The sequence below is a fragment of the Ixodes scapularis genome, unplaced genomic scaffold (genome assembly GCF_016920785.2).
Source record: "Ixodes scapularis isolate PalLabHiFi unplaced genomic scaffold, ASM1692078v2 ptg000320l_1___fragment_1__unscaffolded, whole genome shotgun sequence".
In the NCBI taxonomy this organism is placed as follows: Eukaryota; Metazoa; Arthropoda; class Arachnida; order Ixodida; family Ixodidae; genus Ixodes; species Ixodes scapularis.
Genome location: NW_024609961.1, coordinates 1,133,302 through 1,154,764, shown reverse-complemented (window position 1 = coordinate 1,154,764; position 21,463 = coordinate 1,133,302). Strand labels below are relative to the sequence as shown.

General features: G+C 49.4%; 1 protein-coding gene across 1 annotated transcript in view; it reads right to left on the bottom strand.

Moving 5' to 3' along the window:
- Positions 1–21,463, bottom strand: part of LOC8050788 (cholesterol transporter ABCA5) — a 154,627-nt gene that overhangs the window by 101,310 nt on the left and 31,854 nt on the right. Inside the window, exon 2 of the mRNA XM_042287791.1 lies at positions 16,344–16,442. Coding sequence (XP_042143725.1) covers positions 16,344–16,442 — 99 coding nt within the window. The remainder of the gene's footprint in view (positions 1–16,343; positions 16,443–21,463) is intronic.

The window sequence follows — 21,463 nt, the reverse complement described above, 5'->3', positions numbered from 1 at the left end:
GGGCTCTTCCGGAGGCCACACTAATCAAGCATGCTGCAGCGGCAGCTAGCGGCAGCGATCCAGCGCTTAAACGGCGCCGAGCTCACGGGACAGGCTCCAAGGGACACGAGGTGCCTGGACCACGAGCTGCACGAACTCTGAGATTCGGTGAAGGGCCCCTCGATGAACTACTCAAAAGGACAGTGTAAATGTTGTAAATAAATATGTAGAGTGTGATTTACCGAGCCTCCACTCCTACGTACTGGTGACCTTGGACCGAGCTACCCCCGACCACGCCCAGCTACGCTGCCCTGGAGCCCTGGTTCTTTGGGTGAGTCCAGTTTTGTGCCACCCTCATGAGCCTCGAAGACAATGGCGCCTCTCCCGGGGCCCTAACGACACTGGGGCGACGACTCTGAACATCAAGTTCCCGGAGTTCTGGTCGTCCGATTCCAAGCTGATGTTCCTGACCGCGGAATCAATTTTCCGTAAGAGCAGAATCATCTCATCATTGACCAAATTTGACTACGTTGTCGCGGCCCTCCCGCAGTCAACCGCATCCGTGGTTCGCGACATTCTGCGTTCTCCATCCGCAGATCGGCCCAACGAGACTCTACGGAAAAAACTGATTCGTCGCACTACAAAGTCCGAGCAACGGCGTCTTCAGCAGCTATTGACTGCCGAGGATCTGGGCGACCGCAAACCTACATAATTATTGCGACGCGTGGAGCACCTCCTTGGGGACAAAGCCATGACGATGGACACATCAATATTCAAAGAATTTTTTTCCAACGCCTACCAAGCCAAGTCCGGAGGATTTTGAGCACATCTTCACATCGACTCAGTCTCCACGCTTGCTTGTTGGCCGACCAAGTCACGGACGTAGGCTCCCCTGCCATCTTAGCGGTGCGTAAAACGACATCCTCAACGCCGTGCACTACTGTGACCGACATCGGATCCCAGCTTGCTCAACTCCTCAGCTTCAACGATCACATAGAGGCCAAAATGAGCGAGCTCAGTCGTAAGATTCGTAACCTCCAATCACGAACTTTCTGATCCTTCACCGTCAATCCACTAGCTAACGCTGCCCGGCGTCACAGTGAATGAACAGCTGGGTCCCCCCTTCCAGGAGTATGCTGGTACCACCAGAGATACGGATCCCAAGCCAGAGCATGCCGCCCACCGTGTAACTACTCGGAAAACGACGTGGGCACCCGCTGAAGGCCGCCGGCGTCGAAAGCCCAACTTCAGGCCGGCTTTTCTACGTCACGAAACGCAACACAAAGGTTCGCTTCCTGGTAGATACTGGGGCTGAGGTAAGCGTGGTACCTCCTACGCTGGAGGACCGCCGGTGCGGCCAAAAGTCATCACCGCTCCAGGCTGTTAATGGATCCCCGATCAAAGCGTACGGCGAAAGGTGCCTGACGTTAAACATCGGACTCCGTCGGACATTCCGCTGGATTTTTATCATCGCGGATGTTCGGCAGGCGATCATAGGAGCAGATGTTCTGCGGCGATTCGCACTGACCGTGGACCTGGGGAGAAACCAACTTCTTGACACCGAGACGCAGTTAAGTGTCCAATTTATCGTGTCAAAGTCCCCTCCTGTTAAACTTGCTCTTCCACGAACAGAAACAACCTCTCCTTGGCAAAACATCGCCGACGAAATTCCTGCTGTGTTTCGCCCACCGGCTCCCGATCAAGCCATCCGACACAGTGTCACCCATCACATCGTGACGAAAGGGGCCCCGGTTTTCGCCAGACAACGTCGACTCGCTCCCGACCACCTTCAGATAGCCAGATAGCCAAACTTGGTTTTATCAGGCCATCTTCGAGCCCCGGGTCTTGGGCACTTCACATGGCCCGAAGACAACCGGGGACTGGCGCCCCTGTGGGGACTACCGGTCATTAAACAAGTGTACTCTGCTCGACCGTTACCCCATCCCTCATATTCAGGACTTCGGTGGCATCCTACAGGGCGCGAAGGTTTTCAGAAAGGTGGACCTCATGAAGGCATCCTACCAGATCCCCATAGAACCGGCAGACATCCCCAAGACGGCTGTCATCACACCGTTTGGATTGTTCGAGTTCTTGCGAATGCCCTTTGGACTCCGCAACCGCTGCACAAACCTTTCAACGATTCGTCGACACAGTCCTCCGAGGTTTGTCATTCACCTTCGCGTATATCGACGATATCCTTGTATTCAGCAACACTCCGGAAGAGCACGCCGAAAATACACGACAACTCTTCTCGCGCTTCCAAGAATACGGACTTGTCGTCAATCTGACCAAGTGTGTATTCGGCGTCAACGAACTTGAATTTCTTGGCCACCACGTTGATAGCCGCAGAATTCAGCCGTTACCCGCCAAATTCGCAGTCATCCGAAGCTTTCCACAATCCCCGACGGCGAAGAAACTTCGGGAATTTCTCGGACTCGTCAATTTTTATCGACGTTTTATACCCCAAGTCTGCGAGCCCTTCTACGACCTACTGCCGGCCACCAAAGTAAAGGCAGCGCCACTCCATTGGACGCCAACCGCCAATCAAGCTTTCGAGAGAGTGAAAAAACAAAAACAAATTACACCATCTTCCCGAGGGGAACCATGGGGTAATACGGAGCATCGTTCCATCACACTTCATCGGAAGAACGGAGTGAAGTGGAGTCAACAGCGGGTGAACTGAACGCGCGCAGAAACTGGTTTGCTCAATTTATGTTTATACAACCTTGATGGAGATGCGCCTCAACGGGCAATCGGTCTCTTAGCTGTAGATGAGAAATTTAGCCAGTGCAGTCCAACTGCTAACCTGGGGTTTTTAACGTGCATCACGCAGTAGTGATCACACGAACGCGTGCCGGTACGAAACTCATCCAGATCGAAAACGGGCAGGGGCGGCGGGGATCGAACCCAGGAGGTTCCCAGCGCAAGCTTTCGCTCCCCGCTTCGAGCTGAGACGCGTTAGCCCCACTCGGCCACTTCCTCCCCCGAACGCGCGAGGAGGAGAGTTGCGCATGCGCGCTCAGTGTGAGTAGAAGCGAACGCACGCGAAGTGCACGCAGCTGGTAGAGAGAGAGAGCGGAGAGGGTAACGCGCAGCTGTTGGAGAGAGGGAAGGAGGAGAGTTGCGCATGCGTAGTGTGAGTGCGGACTACGACGCCGCGGGACATAGACCCGAGCAAGAGATGCTCCGCATCTAAAATATCATTGCCAACGGTCACCCTTCTCAGCCACCCCAAAAGCGACGTACCGCTCTCCATCGTGGTCGACGCCTCGGATGGAGCTGTTGGAGCGGTTTTACAACAAAACGGAAACAAATGGTAACCACTTCCCTTCTTTTCGAAGAAGCTGACTCCGACAAAACGGCGATATACCACCTTTGGACGTGAGCTGCTGCAATATACCTAGTCATCATGCACTTTCGCCACTGCGTGGAAGGCCGAAGCTTCTTCGTCTTGACAGACCATAAGCCGTTGACCTACGCGCTAGCCTCCAACAGCACGCCACATACTCCGCGCGAGATACGGCAGATGGCATATATTTCGGAATTCACCACCGACATCCGCTTCGTTACGGGCATGGATAACGCCGCAGCTGACGCACTCTCCAGAGTTGGGGTCAACCTGTGCTCCACGGAACGACGTGCAGTTCCTTACGAACAGCTGGCGGAAGCAGAACGAGGCGACCTCGAACTACAACGACTACGGACAACGTCAACGACATTAGTCTTTGAAGACATACGCATGCCCTACTGTGACGACACAGTTGCATGCGAAATCTCGACAGGCCGTCCCCGCCCCTTCGTACCAGCAGACTTGCGGAGAGCAGTTTTGGACTGCCTGCACTCCTTGTCCCATTCCGGGATACGAGCAACCCAGAAACTGGCAGTTTCTCGGTTTATATGGCCTCGTATCAACGCTAACGTGAGGTCCTGGGCCAAAACTTGCGTCCAGTGCCAACGCTCGAAAGTTCACCCGCACACCAAGGCGCCCTTGGGAACTTTTAGCATACCCAACACTCGCTTCGCCCACATTCACATTAATATCGTGGGACCACTTCCTCCCTCCCAAGAAAACCGGTATCTTCAGACCTGCGTCGATCGCTTCACGCGCTGGCCCGAATCGAAATCAAAATCAAAACCAATCAAGGATGCTATTACTCCAACGAGAAGAAAATTCCAGAGATACTCTAAAACTGCCCGCGCGCCTACTTTCCTGCAGACCATGTGGACGGAAGTCCGTCCTGCCATGAGCGAGTGGCGCAAAATGTTTTCATTCAAACACGTGACCTCAGAAAAAGAAAAAAAAAACTTTTAGTCTTTCTATTTTGGTATAGACGGAAGACTAGCGAAGCTGTGAGGTAGTGCTGGCCGCAAGTCGGCAAGCCAGAGTGGTAAGCTTTGGAAGTTTGCGTGTTCTACGAGGGACGGCGGCAAGCGGACAACCGGCAAACACAACACTATGGACAGCTACCGCCATCTATGAGCGGCGGCGGCGACCAGAGTTTTGTGTCGACATGTTTTTGCGGGGTACACGATCCTGGGGAAACTAGCCCTTAACGACTCCGCTGTAAAAATAGTGAGTGAAGCACAGATCACACTCGTTAACCTATGCAGATCGCGCTTCCGAATCCCCACGTCGTCTGTTTTTTTCTCACCCCGCCATTTGCTGGACGTGTTCTTGGAGAATGCAATGATTGGCCAACATGACCTAAACTAGTCACAGCGCTCTTATTTTGGTGTCATCCCGGATGACGTTACGTGGAGTAGAAGAGTTATTTGTTCGCCGGTTTTGATCACTTTAGGTGGCGTAGGAATTGGCCCACCACTTGCTCGGCAAAACAAATAGACGTAAAGGCATCTTTCTATAGTGGGCTGACTACGCATTGCTGTTCAGAAGCTGTCGGTGGCTGTATACACTTATAAAATAATTTCATAGTGAGCAGGGATGGGCAGTATTTCAAATACGAGTATTTGAAATACGTATTTTAAATACTTTGTGTATTTTGAATTTGTATTTAATTACAAATTGGGTAATTTATTTGACGTGCGTATTTAGATACTGAAACGTGGGTATTTCAAATACAATTGTAATCAAATACAATTTTGTGGGCGAAAATACATCTCTCAAATTTATTGTCAATGTCCAGAGCTGGAAGAAAACTACGTTCTGCACCGAATGCAGTGTCTCTCAATCAAGCACAAGCGTTTAGTGACTTTGTGATTACGATGCTAGTCCAGGGCAAGAATAGTGACGAAATCGACATTCACAGGCTAAATAAGTGCCTGTGACAATTTGTGATGCTTTCAAGCCCGATTTCCATTCATATTATTTTTTTTCCTGGAACATTCTAAATGCGCGGGTCGTCCAGATTTTCATAACTGGTGCGAAATTTTATTTTATTATCTAGCACTAGCTAGATAATAAAAAATTATCTAGCTAGTGCTTGGTCGTCTCGGTTCTTTGTTGGTCTATACCAAAATGTAATCGACAAAAAAAGCTGCTTGAAGCTCTGTACTTTTTTCACCTATTAAGTCCAAGCTGATTACATTTTTTTTTTTGTGATTATATTTCTATTACGTTACTAGAGCCTCGCACACTAACTCCCGAGTGTACGATGCAAAATTAAAATGAGATTCCCAGAAACCCGTTGCAGGCACCCTGAAGTCACTGACGCCAATTTTGAGGAATGTATTTGGAAAAGTATTTGGAGGAGACCAAATACATTTGGTTGTACTTGTATCTTGTACTTAAATGCTTTTTTGAAAATGTAACTTGATTTGTAATTAAATACATTTTTGACGAAGTATTTTGTATTTGTATATCGATACATATTTGCATGTATTTTGCCCATCCTTGATTTGTGAGTAAACAGAAGTGTCTTCTGGTTAATTGCCGCCGTGGAAATCTATTTTAAGCTTTGCAAAAGAAGCAGACGACATGCTCTCCGCATTGTCTCCCCTTCGCCTTTTAGCCCTCTAATCGATATGTACCAACTAGCCCCAACCAAAGTATTAGTGGAAATCTCACGCGAGCTCTGTTCTCTTGCATGGACCCCGGACACCTTTTACACTCTTCTCAAATATGCCAGCATGCGTATTTCTTCACGACGCACACGAAACACGAATGATTTATGTTTCTTCGAGTAGCTTCGTCAGTGAGAATGGCGAACGATGTGCACACTGAGGTGATTAGCACGTGGAGTAATTAAACCACGGTGAAAACCCGCGGACCTCATTGGCATGTTTCAAGCACGTCACAACCCCGACCTTTTTTGCAACTACACGCGGACGCGGCGGCGGCAGCAGCGGTAGCCCTTTTCTGACTCCACAGCTACCCCCGGTTTGAGCGGGAGAGAGAAGGGGGAGGGGGGACTAAGGTAAAGAGCCCCGTATGTTTTCACCGCTACAACGATAGGGGTCGCAATTTGGCTTACGCCCACTATCAAAAACGCCACCTTCGCGTGTTTTTTTTTTTTTCTTTTTGCGATTGTTCATTGTAGTCACCAGCTGCCGTTTTTAAAGCGCATGCGGTATGTCCTTTCTGCCACCAACACTGTTGTTTATCGTCGTCAGCCATCGCGTCACCAGCTATCCCAGGTGGCACGTAACGGTACATGTCGCGTCGACGCCGCATTCGCGCATTTCAGTCGTCGTGACTTTCTGTACAGACCAGTGTCTGCTCTGTTCCATAGGCGCCGCTACGTTTATGCTGACGCCATGACAGAGTAGGGGGCTGCGTTTTTGCAAGACTCCGTTTCTTTTTTAGTTTTTTTTCTTCTTCAGGAACGTTCGCACATATCGTAGTGCAAGAACGTCAGAAATGCATAGTCACGAAGCTCAAAGAACAACACCGATGCCAAAAGTGTCATAAAAAGCAAAAATCTTGTTTTGAACGCAGCCCCTCTATTCACGAAGGCCTGCGTTAGAGATTATAATTTACTATTTTTATCGCTGGGGGCTGGGATTTCGGACACTCTATAGGCTGCTTGGCCACGATCGCCTTCCCGCTTTTCAACGACGTAGGATGATGAAGCCCTAGCAGAACGTGGTTCCCGTTTCGACCCATTCCCAATTCAACCTTCCCGTTTGTACCTTCCCGTTTCGACCTGGCTCAAAACGACCTTCTCGTTTCATCCTTTCCCATTTCGGCCTATCCCGAAGCGACCTTCCCGCTTCGGCCCTCGCTCGTTATCAATGGACTTCTTCCGAAACCGACGCGCCCCATCGCGGCGAAATACCACGCAGTGCACTCTGGGAACTAGTTGGCCACTCAGTTTCGGTTTCGACTGAGCAGCTTCATCTCGTGCTATCACGCCGCGACCGAAGACGCTGCTTGCGTTTTCGATTATCTGACTTTTCACGAACGTACAATACACTGATTCTCGAGCGATACAAAACGAAGACCGGGGCACTTTCCTTGGTTCCCGAAACACCGGATATTATGAGTGCGTGTGCAAACGCAGTAAGACGCGGCTTAGTCACCTCACCCCACGAGTGCATATTTGAGCTCAATGTCAAGTAATCCCGTCTAGTACCAATGAACTAGAACTAAAATTTGGTCATCTGGAGCCTTACATGTATTTTGTTTGCCAAACGTCCGCTTCTTCTTACTTCATTTAGCGAAAAGCAAGCCGCATCCTCACAGGAGAATCAAAATTGAGCCCAGCGTTGACGCATGAACTTGGAAACGCAATAAATTCGACCTCACTACTGCACAAAAGTTACTATGATGTCTTCCTCGTGTCATCATATTCTCCCACTCAAATTTTATGCTGATAGAAGATTAAGTTTTCGCAAACGTTGAGATCGGCTAGCTACGACGGAGGCCCTAACAAGCGTCCCCTACTCCTCGCTAAGCCTTTTTGGACGAACGCCCACGATCTGTGCCTGAACGGTGTGTCTGAAATTATCTCGGCATACTCAGGCAGGAAGAAAGCAAACGCATAATAAATATTATGGCCATTAGCAACCGTCAACCGCGCTTTGAATAGTTTCGTTCGTTTGGTTCATGCCCGTCCGGCGCACTTCCGGCGAACGGTGCAACATTCTTCACACAAGTGCTCGACTTTTGCTTTCTTAAAGGGAAGATGGGGCACTTCTACATTTGAGAAAAAACGCTTGAATTGCGTTCATTTGGCCTTTAGATTAGCAGATATCAAAATTTTATTTCAATGCGACGCGCCGGAGAGCCATACGAGCAATTTCAAAATAGGACTGAAGCCCCGCCTCCCTAGCCTTGGGCAGCCTAAAGAGCCGTCGATGACGTCACGGACATCGACTGTCTTTCGCGTTTTTCTCGCGTTTAACAACACTTACGCAGCAAATGGTTTGGGTATTCGGGTTCACGGGGTAAAAATACACTAGAATTCACTTCTAACTCATTTTTTCCAAGAAGCTCCGTAGCTTCCCTTTAAAACTGTCTGTATGTGCGAATGTGCCTATATGATTGGGCAGGATAACTTTATGCGCATACGCGATGTTGAAAACTAGCAGAATGCAGGCGGGTGGGGACTTCACTTCGTGCAGTGCTGCGGGTCAGTACAGATAAGAGATAAGTGAGTTAAAATTGAGCTTTTCAACGGCGCCTCCGAGTTTTACCTCACGTACTCAGGCGTATTAAAAAAAAACGTAATTGCAAGAAGTAATATTTCGTCAATGGACGCACGAAACAAACTTCCTGTTCAACCACACCAATACCAATGTAAAGGCGCGAGCTCCATGTATGCATACTTATTGATTGCTACAGCTTCCCAGACAGCACACGACGTCGGGCCAACATAGGTATTTAACTGGCAAACAATGGTCCAATATTGTGCCAATGTGGCCATCGCAGAACCAATATTGGTGGTACACTAGAATATACTGGCCAACGTTGGCCTGACTTGACCAACGTCTCACCAACGTTGGTAATCGATTGGCTTAGGCTGGCCAACATTGGCCTACCTCAGCCAATATCTTACCACCGTTGGCAATCGATTGGTTTAGACTGGCCAACATTGGCCAACCTCAGCCAACGGCTTAGCAACGTTGGCAATTGGTTGGCTTAGGTTGGCCAACATTGGCCTGTCTTAGCCAATTGGTTACGAACATTGGTAATCAATTAGCTTAGGCTGGCCAACATTGGTCTATGTTAGCCAATGAGTTGCCATCATTGGTAATCGATTGGCTAAGACAGGCCAATGTTGGCCACGTTAATCCAATCAATTACCGACATTGGTAATCGATTGACTTAGGCTGGGCAACATTGGCCTGTCTTAGCCAGTGGCTTACCAATGTTATATATAACTGGCTTAGTTCTTTTAATGTGCTGATCGCGCACGCTGAGAACAATCTCTAGCTATGCCTCCGGGGGGAACGATTCTTCTGTTTTCACAAGCAGAGCAAGTTAGCAACTGAATTAGAACGCTGTATGCATTGCGAGCTGTAGCAAGTTTGAACGTCCACGCAGAAAAAAAAAACGTGTTCGGTGACAGGTTAAAAATAAACGCTGGGGAGGAGGTCGACTCCTCCTGATCTTTCGATCTACAAATATGGAAAGAGATGGGAGGAGCTTCTACCACCTGTCACCGACTATAACTAACACGCGTCTTCCCAAAACTGATAGTTATGCTTAGTAAATTCCACACGAAATACAAAATGTACGCTTCCTTCGATTTGTGTATATGTTTATACGGCAAAAAGCATAGTGCCTCTTCTCTTATGCCCATTTAGCGACGCAGCCGGGAAACCTTTCCAAAGAGGGGGGGGGGGGGGGGGGAGGGGGAGGGGGAGGGGGAGGGAGGCAGGGTTAAACCCCGAAATTTCCACCCGCCTCCCCAACCTAGGACACGGGTGTATTGTCAGCTGTATGTGATCTTGAAAATCTCAAGGCAACCCGCTTTGCTGAGCCGCAAAACGCGGCCTATAATTCAGACTGAACCGGACAAAATTAAAAAAATAAATAAAAAGCACTAATAATTTTAGCAAAAAAATAAAACCTTAAACAAATATCCAGCGACTGATTAAGCAATTACATGTCTTCACGAATAAAAAATTGCGTTGAATTAACATCTCGAACACCCTGTTTGAGGAAGGAGGTGACGTAAAGCTGATGCGCATTTGAATCTGCAAAGAAAGGTTATCACGCAACATATAACAGAAGAAGCTGAGCATTATGCCTGCTTGCCCAAAAATGACTTCAAAGTGCGTACAAAATACGGCAACTGCAGTACTGACTACGGTAGTGACAACGCCCTCAGAAATATAAGCTGTAATAGAGCCAACGGGTTACCAAAGTTGGCAATCGATTGGTTTAGGCTGGCCACCAATTGCCTGTCTGAAGGCTCGTTCTCACTGCCCCGTATTCTTACGTTACATTACGAAAAGTCACCGGGAAATCTGTGCTTCGTATTAAGCGTGGCTACCGAATCAAGGGGATAGCCTGGCACGCGACATTCGAGACACGAATGCTTCGGTGACTTAGACGTCACGTAAGAAATCGGTGCTGTGTGAAAAGTTGAACCGAGCTCAACTCCTTACGTTACGACGAACCTTGTGTCCTTGGTTGCCATGGCAACTCACCGTCCTAGCCCGTCGTCACCGAAACATTCGTGCCTCGAATGTCGCGTGCCAGGCTATCTGCTTGAATAGGTAACCACGCTTAATACGAAGCACAGATTTCCCGGTGACTTTTCGCAACGTAACGTAAGAAAACGGGGCAGTGTGAACGAGCCTTTAGCCAGTGGCCTACCAACGTTGGTAATTGATTGGCTTAGTCTGGTGTGATGAGCGATCCCGCGACCAGCCGAAGAGGACGAGAAAGAAGAAGACGAGGTGGGGGCATGCGAGGAGCGCGAGAGGGGATTCGGGCGGTTGACAAAGGACGTTGCAGACGCGACCAGGCCGGACCTCCGTCGGCGTGACCAGACGTCAAGAGGCCCGACCCACAACCCACTTCTCACGCAGTCTGGGCGCCAACCTTCCGGAGGTAGACAAGACTGCATGCGTGGCGCAGTTGAACACCCGCTGCCATTCCGTGCCACAGACGTTCTGGGCCTGACTCAAGCCTTCGGCCAACGCCCAACTGCCTCGTCGCTACGTCCTTCGGCCCAGACCTTGGCGGACACCTGGTCATAGGCTGCCACCGGCGTACGGGGCCTGATTCAAGCCTTCGGCCATCGGTCAAATCCCTCGTCACTACGTCCGGACCTCGGCCCTGACGTCGTAGACCCCTGATCATCGGCTACCACAGGTGCTACGCCGCAAGGGCTGAAAAGTCGTGAGCGAGGGACTTTTCAGGGGACACTCAAACCTTAACATTTGTTGAAGTACTGCTTGGGAGTGTGCTTTACTAAGACCAATGTGGGTTTGAAAGCGTTGATCTTTGACCTTTGGATCTTTTCGTAGATGCCATCAGTGCGAAGCTAACAATTGAAGAATCGGCAGCTTAAAAATGGTGCTGAAGTGGCTGCCAGGGTCTTGCAAAAGGGGAGGCTGCAGGAAGAGGCGTTCGGAAGCCGTAATGGCTCCCCAGCCCCAGGACTCGCCCCAGGACCTTCCCCAGGACCAGGCATAGGCTCCCCGCTGAGCTTCCTCCCTAGCCCCTTTCAATAAAATTCCGAAAAAAGTATTACTTGATCTTGAATTAGTCATTTGCTCGCCAGATAAAATAGTGCACAGACAAAGCATAGGATGACCTTGCCATTTGTGCCCAGAATGTTTTTCTTGCAGTGGGCTGCTAATAAGAAACAGGCCAGGGGTTCTTAAAACCCAATGTTGGAATAACCAGGATTTAAACACATTGCCATCATTTCATAGCCAGCATTAAAGACATGGCATTAACACTGGGACATGCCAATGAATCAGCTTGACTGCCGGTAACGGCCTATTCAATGATTGAACTTGCATACCAATGATGGCATAGCCATTGAATTAGTGTGAAAGCCAAAATTGGCATAGCCAATGACATAGTGTGGATGCCAACGATGGCTGAAATATTGGTTTAACGATGGCCTAAAAAAGGTGCCAATGATGGCTGGATCATTGGTTGAACGATGGCCCAACGTTGGCGCCAATGACGGCTGGAAGGCTGGTTGAACGATGGCCCAACGTTGGTGCCAATGATGGCTGGAACATTGGTTGAACGATGGCCCAACGTTAGTGCCAATGGCTGGGCCAACATTGGAAGAAGTTGCACTCGGCCAGAATACCAATGTTTAACCAACCTCCGGAGCCAGCGTTTGCCATTGTTGGCCCGATGTAGGTCCAACATTGGTGTGCTGCCTGGGTTGTTGATTCGTACACAAGCAAGATTACCGAGCTTTGCAGCGTCGAAATTCCAAGCACTGGCTAGTCCACATACCTCGATTGGAATGCTAACAGAAAGGTTAAGACAAGCTATACGTCTCGGGCATGTGCTAAAGCTTCGAGGTCTGGCCATTTAGGTTAGTTTAGAGGCCACAAATGACGCTCTCGGGACCAGAAAACATGAGATAATGACCGTTAATAGTCCACGCTCTGTGTATGATCTCTTGTCGACGTGTCGATCGAAACCGAAACCATGCCACCCACCTCCCTGGCCAACTAGTTCCCAGAGTGCAACGCGCGCCGTGTTGCATGCAGGGCTTTATGGAAGTAGTCTATTGGGTCGGTTCGTTTGTACTGTACGTTAACAGTTGGTTGGGTTCAAGTGTCCAATGTCTGTCCTCCTTGCTCACCTCACTTCCTCTCCCGAAACAACCTTGGAGACATGGCACCGTAAGATAAAAGCTGTGTCATGGAGGGCTCACCCGAACATTAACAGCTTCATCGATCTGATCAAACGGGATAAGGCCTTGACAAGACATAACTGAAAACAAAACAACGCAAAGACAAGAACAAAGTAAAACGTGACCGACAAGATACAGCACTGTGTCCTGTTGGTTACCTTTTACTTTGTCCATCGTATTTGCGCTGTTTTGTTTTTAATTATGTCTGCATACCAACTAGCCCAAATTCTACGATAAACAACCTTGACAAGGATATCTTTGCAGCAGCTTGCAAATGGTGGTGCCCTGCGGGCCAGGGGACAGCCGCGGACTATCAACATTCGAGTGTCGCCTTTCTGATAATGAGATTTTCCTCAAGAAAGGCGAGATCATTTTGTAGTTTACGCATTTTTCCTCTGTGCTTAAACTCGTAAGAAAATGAAGTCGCAATCATATGCCTGTCAACTTGTCTGATTTCTCAGTCTTCAAAATATCCCATTCACTATAAGGAAGTTTTAGAATAACGTACGTAAGCGCTTTGGGTAACCTAAAAAGAGCGTCGCGATATTCAAAACCTAAGGCAACGCTAATTTTTGCTTACTCAAAGTGCCCTTGCCTGCGTTATTCTAAGACTTCATTTTTGTACAGAGTGCGACACTGTTAGCGCCAACAAGCGATTGTTGGTTTTCGCTGTTTGTCTCAAAGAATCAAAAGACTGCCATCAATATTATTAGTTTCTTCGAAAGTACTCATCTGGGTAACTAACCTAAGCGATACAATTTTCTACCTTCTAACACCATTTCGAAGTAACATTTAAAAAGTCGTCAACATCGTGTTCGCGGTAACGTTGTCGCGTAGTGCACATAGTCCGTTTCGTAGTTCCACATTATGGCGCACCGTGCACCCACGAGGGCGCCCATCAAACCATTCTGCCAATCCTTGGCCGCCAGGCAGCTGCGTAGCTGCCTCGCCTCAGACACGATCACACGGTCGTGTCACCGCGGGGTCGATCGGGATCTCGAATTCGGCTCCCGACGCGCCGCTTTCTCTCCTAGCCATTGGAGGGCGCTGCAGGCGCCCCCCCGTCATTGGGTTTTAGAGACAGCGAGGGGAGAGTGGATTTCAAGACTGTAGAGATTACCAAGCAAAGATTAAGTGAATGGTGGCAGAAATCGAGAGAAAACTAGGTATTTTCTTATTCACTGATGGCAAGGTGGTTTCATAGCCTCACTTTCTTTGCACTGCGGAGTGAATATAGATTTCACATTTAAATATTCTAAACTTAAATGGTAAAACAAATGGCTAGGTGGCGTAAGCTACCGCCCGATCCAAAGGGCTCAGCCGTATTCATCCATCGATGGGCGAGGAGAAACCTCCTCGCCCATCGATCGATATGTACTCGGTGGGGCAGGGGGCGAGAGGCCTCTGGGAACTCCGGACGGGACCGAGACGCAGGCAGGTGGGTGGCGACCGGATCTAGGATATCGCGGGACACGAGGCCTGGGGGCCTTCTTTGTGTTTAGCTTTGAGCTTAAAGTGCGTCTGTAAATATTTGCGTAATTTAGCTTGTATTTGTATTTTAGATTGAGTGTTTCGTAGCGTTGTGTGTTATTGTACCAATAAACTGGGAGCGGAATCCCGCTCCCGTGAAAGAACCAGGCTGGACTCGGGTTGTTGTCGGACCACGTGAGAAACGGCGAATCGGCGGCGGTACGCGAATTCCTACAATATTTTGGGGACCATCTTGAAAGAAACATTTCCAGTGGTTCAAGTAGAAATATATTTCGTTGGAGCTTGTCTAAAAGCGATGTATATTTTAAGAATATGTTGACAATAAAAACTAGTTTACCAGATAACTAAATAGCTCGCCGGCACCTTTGCATTAATTGCATTAACAAAATTTTGGAACCTATTCTTAAGGAGAAAATTTGCGCAAACCACGGTTAGAACGATGAAGACTTTTCGCGAAGGGGATGAGATGTGCGGGGCTTTATAACAATGGGTTTAAACGGGACGGGCTCAAGCGTAAAGGGTGCGTCTGCTACGCGTTCATATAAGAAGGGCGTTTCGGGAACGGGTTGAAACGGGACAGGTTCACATAAGAAGGGCGTTTCGGGAACGGGTTGAAATGGGACGGCCGATACGGAAATGGGTTGAAACGGGAAGGTCGTTTCGGGAATCGGTCAAGACGGGACGAGTTCAAACGGGAATGGGTTGTTTCGGGCTACACCCAGCAGAGCAGCACTTGGACGTCGTCACGGTGAGATCCGTACCCTGTTTCACTTTAAGCCTGACCACAGCTGACGCTACCACCCAATGCAGCCCATCAAGCAGCGGCGAAAGTGCATCGTCTTTGTACGTCTGCCGTCACCGACGAAACCAATCACGAACGGTGAAAGCGCGGCAACCCTGCGCTTTTAAAGAACACGAAATGCTCTTTAACGCTGCCCTCCAATCCCAACATTTTGTCCGCCCGTCCGCCTGTGCATTTCCCGCTAAATTCAGCGGGGAAATTGATGTCACCACACCTATACGCGAATTCGGTATCTGAGCCAAATTTAGCGGGAAAATTTATGTCGCGTGACCTCACGTCACGGGACATGCGGACCAGTACAGTTTCTCCGCAACATTTAGCGGAAAAGTTGACGCCCTGTGATCTATGCACCAATTTAATTTACCCGCTAAATTTGGCACGAAAATAGCATCGCGTGACGCCTTCTGACGCCGCGCAACGTATACAACTTGGAGAAATTGACGGCACCTGACCTATGCGGCGACACCGTTTCCCCGCTAAATTTAGCGGAAAAATTCGCGTCTTGTGGCCTAACATCCTTCGAGTTTTCCCGTTCAATTTTGTCGGAAATTGACGTCATGTGACCTATACACCAATTCAGTTACCCGCTATATTTAGCGGGAAAATACGCGTCTCGTTACCTAGACGCCAATCGAGTTTCCTCGCTAAATTTAGCGGGGAAATTGAAGCCACATGACGTGACGTCCCGTAACCTATGCAACCATTCGGTTTCCCCGCTGAACTTAGCGGGAAAATATACGTCACGTGACACACCGATTCTCTCCCCAATCACCAAACGGCAAACTATATAGTTTTCACGTCACATCTGTCTCAAACATCTAAATGCTCGTGAATTTTTTTTTTTATTATTTTTACTTTAATTAGTGAAGCGCAAGCGCTCGCTCTCGTTGGTGCACTTGAAAGAGGTTTGTGACTTCGCTTTCCCGCAGGGGACAAAGACAGCTAATAGAGGCGAGCAATCGAAGGCTCCCAGAGAAGGACAAAGCGCGGAATACGATTAGGCCTAAACAAAAATGCGAGATGCGCAGGGGCAACGAGCATGACGTTCCACTTGCTCGTCCCTGCGCACGTGGCATTTTTCAGATCGAATCGTACTCTGCGCTTCGACATTCGCCGAGATACTCCCCTTGTTCCCAGTGACTGGCTGTATGCGTGCTCTGCGGGAAAGAGAACTCGGACGTTTTCTAAAGTGTGGTTCAGCTAATCGATGGATGACAAATGAACGGCGTTTCGAGCGAACACCCTCAAGGCCATTCAGCGCGCACGTGAGGACACAGGTGCAACGACTGTCCCGTGTCCCCGCAAGGGCGGACAGATAGCTGACTCACCCAGAACGTCTTGGCCTTTTCGGTCTTCTTGAGCAGGTAGTTCCGCCACACAAGTGCCGACAGCTGGTTCCAGAACGTGCTACGTCGGCCGTTTGCCATCTGCAACGGGAGGCGGGCGGGGAACGAAATGTGAGCTTTAGCGCAACTCGGAACAAGGTCAAGGCGCATCGTCCATTCGAAATGGGGGGGGGGGGGGGGGGGGGGGGGGCACAAAAGAAGCGAGGCGGGCCCGCTTTGTTCGTTTTGCAGAGGCCGAAACCATAGAGCAGGGGTGGCCAAGCTGCGTCTCGCGAGCCGCATGCGGCTCTTCGCGGCTCCCCCTCCCCCCTCCCCCCCCCCCCCCCCCCGCCCTTCCCCGCCTTCCGGTCACACGAGCACTTCTTCAATAAGAGAAATAAAACGCGTTTTAAATAGAAAGACAGATTGAGGTTTGGTAGTCTTGAGCTACTACTACCTTACGTACAGTTGGACTACTTTTAACTCGGATATATCGAAAGTAGTTCGAGTTTCGTTTCTTGCTCTGGACAAAAGTTTGCCCACCCTTGCGGCTCTTGGAAGTTTCGTGGTTTTGTTTGCGGCTCTTAGGCCGGGTCAGCCTGGCCACCCCTGCCATAGAGTTGGGAACAAAAAACGCTAGAGGTTCAGGTGGTGCTAGTGTGCAGTTGCGTTTTCAAGCAGACAGCAACAAGTCTAAATTTGACTTCCGGTAATGCATTCCAATGGGAAAACGGAAATGCGTTTTCTCTTCGCGCTCGATTATAAGTGCAAAGATTGCTTAGTGTTGTGACAAAATCAAAAGTTTGGAAAGTTTTCCAATCGTATGTACAAAACTATGTGTCAGAGCGTCTTTCTTTAGACTTCATTGTGTCAAACACTGCGCTAAAATGACCCTACACACATTCATAATACGTGTGGACGTTGCAGACCGTTCGTATAGGGCACGTCATTACGCATACAGTCAATGCTAGGAAACACACGGTGTGAATCAGTCTGACAAAACACCCAAAGGATGCTAATATATGCCATATCAGACAATCAAAACAGACGACAAACATGAAGTTTTTGTTTGAATTTCAATTCAAGAAAATTTAAGCAATTCAAGCAAATTCAAGCAAGCAAGTTATCAATTCAAGCTTTTTGCTTGAATTTATAGCTTGTATTGACATATGAAGCTGTACAACATATACCTGGACCTCGAATTTCGCTAACTTAAACATCGCTTACTAATAAAAGAAAATAACATTAACTAAATAAATTACACGTGTATAATGTGAATAACGCTACAAAGTACCCGTTACGAGTAAAGAAACTATGTTGATTTCCCTAGCGAACAAAAAAATATCACGTACCATGCAGCAAAGCCCGAAAACAAAGCACGCAATCAAGAACCATCATAGTACGTGTAGTCCACCATGCTGTCACCGAACGCGCAAAATGAGGAAAGTCCTCGCTACAGAAGCAGTCGCAGATTGCACGCGGAGCGTGCAATTCTTGGCTGCATGCTTTTTTAAGGTTACATCCCCGACTCCGGCACGAAAGCGCTAAAAGCTGGACAATATTCTGCATTTAAAAATGTTCACCCTAAAAGTTAACTTTTTTTTTTTTTTTTTTGGTGCGCCCAATTTGCAGCATCCTTCGCCAATATGCTTCTTCCTGGTCATCTGGTGACGCTCGAAAGAAATGCTGCTAACAATGCCTACACTTGAGACTTCTGCAGGCAGTGTTTGTTGCTTGTTTGGATAGCGGGGCGGGGCCCCTAGTAAAACGTCTGCTACTGGTTCCATGCTTTGCAGGAGACATATTTTCAGGACGTTGCCACTCCGTGTCAATTTCGTGGAGTGCAGCAAATACTGTCTGTCCGAATGGGTAGATACAGCTTTGAAAGATGCCCCCGCTACGTGCACATTCCTGCTTTCGAAACACTTTCTAGAATCTAAAACATGGGCATCACGTATATTCCCTTCGGAACAGTCCACGCGCTAATACCCCGCAGGGGGCACCTGTGAAAGCAGGTTTGGAGAGTGGCGTCTCCACGGACCCCGAGCCCCGCAGGGGGCGCCTGCACCTTAGGTGCTTGGTGCTTGGTGAGTAGCGTCACCACGGACCCCAGCCACGTGGGCCACCATACCCGCACGCAGGGGGCACCTACTTTAGTAGGTGCTTGGTGAGTGGCGTCACTACGAACCCCGAGCCATGTGTGTTCGCCCACCCACGTGTGGCTGTGCGTGGCATACCCGTGTCCGGGGAAAAGGGGACCCTGGTGGTTGAGCTGAGCCCGGGGTATGTTTGGACCCTTCGGGGCCCCCCGGGCGAGGCAATACACCGCTTCGGCCCCTGCTTCTCGTAGACGGGTGTCCTGGCCTGGCCCGACCAGGATGATTCAGTCAGTCGCCTCTTCTACCCTCTTCTTCCTTCTTTCACTTTTCCTTCCACCTCTTTCTCTTTTCTTCTTCACTCTCTTCCTTCCTTTTTCTCTTTCTTAGGCGGCAAGGGCCAACCTTGAGTGGATACAGGATCTGTCCCTGCAACCAAACTAGGGTATAGTGCCCGGGCAGCACTGGTAGTGTAATTGTGTCAGCCAAGCCTTTCTTGCTATGGCACATTACCTACCCCCTTGTTGGGCTCCGTGGTGGGCGGTGCACCCGGGCACTGAATTTTCTTCCCCATCTCTATGGGTCTGCACAAAAAATCTTTCCTTGATCGGCCCCCGAAAAGGGGTCGCACCGAAGCTTCTATTTCGCACGAGACACATTCTACTCGACCTAGATTCCCGAAATTCTTAGTACTCCACTCTGAAAGTGACAAACCACTCTCGAAAATGTCACCATTTCTTGTTGCAAAAGTCCTGGAGAGTGTGGTTGGGAAGAATTTCAAGGCTAAAAAGCTGGCATCAGGCGATTTACTTGTTGAAATTGAGACCAGCCGCCAGAGTTCTGTGCTCCTTGCACTCAACTCTGTGTCGGACTACAAGGTTACCGTGACACCCCACAAGACATTGAACACCATCCAAGGAGTCATCTCGGAGGACGACCTTCTGGACGCGTCTGAGAGCGAAGTAGTGGAGGGCCTTTCTGACCAGGGGGTTGTAGCTGCAAGGCGCATCTCCTTGCGTCGTGACGGCCAAGAGCTGAAGACGAGGCACATTGTGCTTACCTTTGAGGCCACCACACTTCCCGAGTCTGTGAAAGCTGGATACCTTTTCTGCAGAGTTCGTCCGTACGTTCCAAACCCCAGAAGGTGTTTCAACTGCCAAAGATTTGGACATGGCTCACAGAACTGCCGCGGCAAAGCCACATGTGCTAAGTGTGGCAAAACTGACCATGCAGCAGACTCTTGCTCCAACGACGCAGTCTGTGTAAATTTCAAAGAACCCCACCCCGCGTACTCCAGATCGTGTAAGACGTGGAAAGATGAGAAGGAAATTCTTACCCTTAAAGTGAAAGAAAACCTCTCATACCCAGAGGCGCGTCGCCGCTTCGCATTTTTGCGCAAGGGTGGCTTTGCACAGGTGGTGCAGCGGGGACCTGCACCATAAGGTTGCGGTGGCAACTCAGACATCCTTCCCGGATGCTAGGAAGCCACTGCAGTCCCCAACACCCCAGCTGAAGCTTCGGCTTCCTGGGCATTCACTCTCGGCTGGTAGGCCTACATCCTCCTCCAGCGAGAGTTGTTCCTCTTCCACGGGGCAGCAGCCTGTCCCCTCTCATGTAGAGGGCTCACAGGCTGTTTCTCTTACCCAAGATGGGTCGGCTGTGTCCGCACCTGTCGGTGCTTCGCGGTCTCCTTCCAAGGAGAGGGGACCACGCTCCCGACCGAATTCTTCGGAGGGAGCGTCCTCATCCAAGGAGCGGCACGATTCTTGTGCCACTGCTCCAACACCCAAGGGGCAGGAGCAGGTGGGCTTGGGCGACTGCCCGCCCAGTACCTCTGTTCCTGCTGTTGGTGGAGGTCGGGGCCGGGGTTTTCCACCTCGTGCCCAGAGCCTCCCTAAACCGGCTAGAACAGCCTCCGCCCAGGAGGCAGAACCAATGGAGGAGGCTGCTGACCCATCCACTCCTGCGTCTGACCCAGACGACATGGAGTGGCAGGTCCCCAAGGGCAAGCACAAGAGCAAAAAACCAATTGTACCACCGAAGTGACAATTATACTTTGCAAGGCTGGTATGCTCTTTTAACAAGAATATCATCCTGCATCTTCAGTCACTACACTAACCTTACATCACCAAGTTACCTTGCCCATTCCCATTGCTACACCTACTCCTAGGGACCAGCCGAGACAGAGGAGTAACGGCGACTCCCTCGCCAGTGGCCTCGGCTCAAAGTCTCGACGCCCTTGGAGGTCGGAGGGGGCAGTTCCATGTAGACCAACCAGAGGACCACTGGCGACTCCCTCGCCTGGGGCTTTATTTTTAATTGTTTTTCCCCAAAGGTTCGGTCGCAGCTGCCTTCTTGCAGACTCATTAAATCATCATTCATGCCCATTTCCATTTTTACTAAATTTACCTCCTGTCACTGGCTTAGTTTTACTCTAGCTACCATTACACAAAGCTTGTGACTTTCTGGTAAAAAGCTAACTGCCTAATATTAATAATGTCTGTTTTTTTTACAATGGAACTGTCGTGGGCTTTTTTCCAATTATGACGACATCACCTTTTTAATAAATGAACACCACCCTGCTGCCTTTTGTTTGCAGGAGACACACCTTAAAGAAAGTTACTCAAATGTTCTTAGACACCTCAAAGTGTTCAGAAAAGATAGGTTAAACGCATCTGTAGCTTCCGGTGGTGTTGCAGTGGTTGTCCAACACATGGTCCCGTCCACTGAAGTGGCTTTGCAAACCTCTCTCGAGGCTGTGGCTGTCCGTTTGCTGCTTGACCGCGTGATTACTGTCTGCTCAGTGTATATCTCCCCGGGATATCAGCTGAAGTACGAGGAGCTAGATAATTTAATTAGGCAGCTTCCGGTGCCTTACATCATTTTAGGTGATTTCAATGCACACAATCCTTTGTGGGGAAGCTCTAGAAGAGATTCTCGAGGGGCACTCATTGAACGGTTTCTTCTTTCGACAGGATTGTGTCTGCTCAACACAAAAGAAGCCACTTATTTTAGCTCAGCAACTTG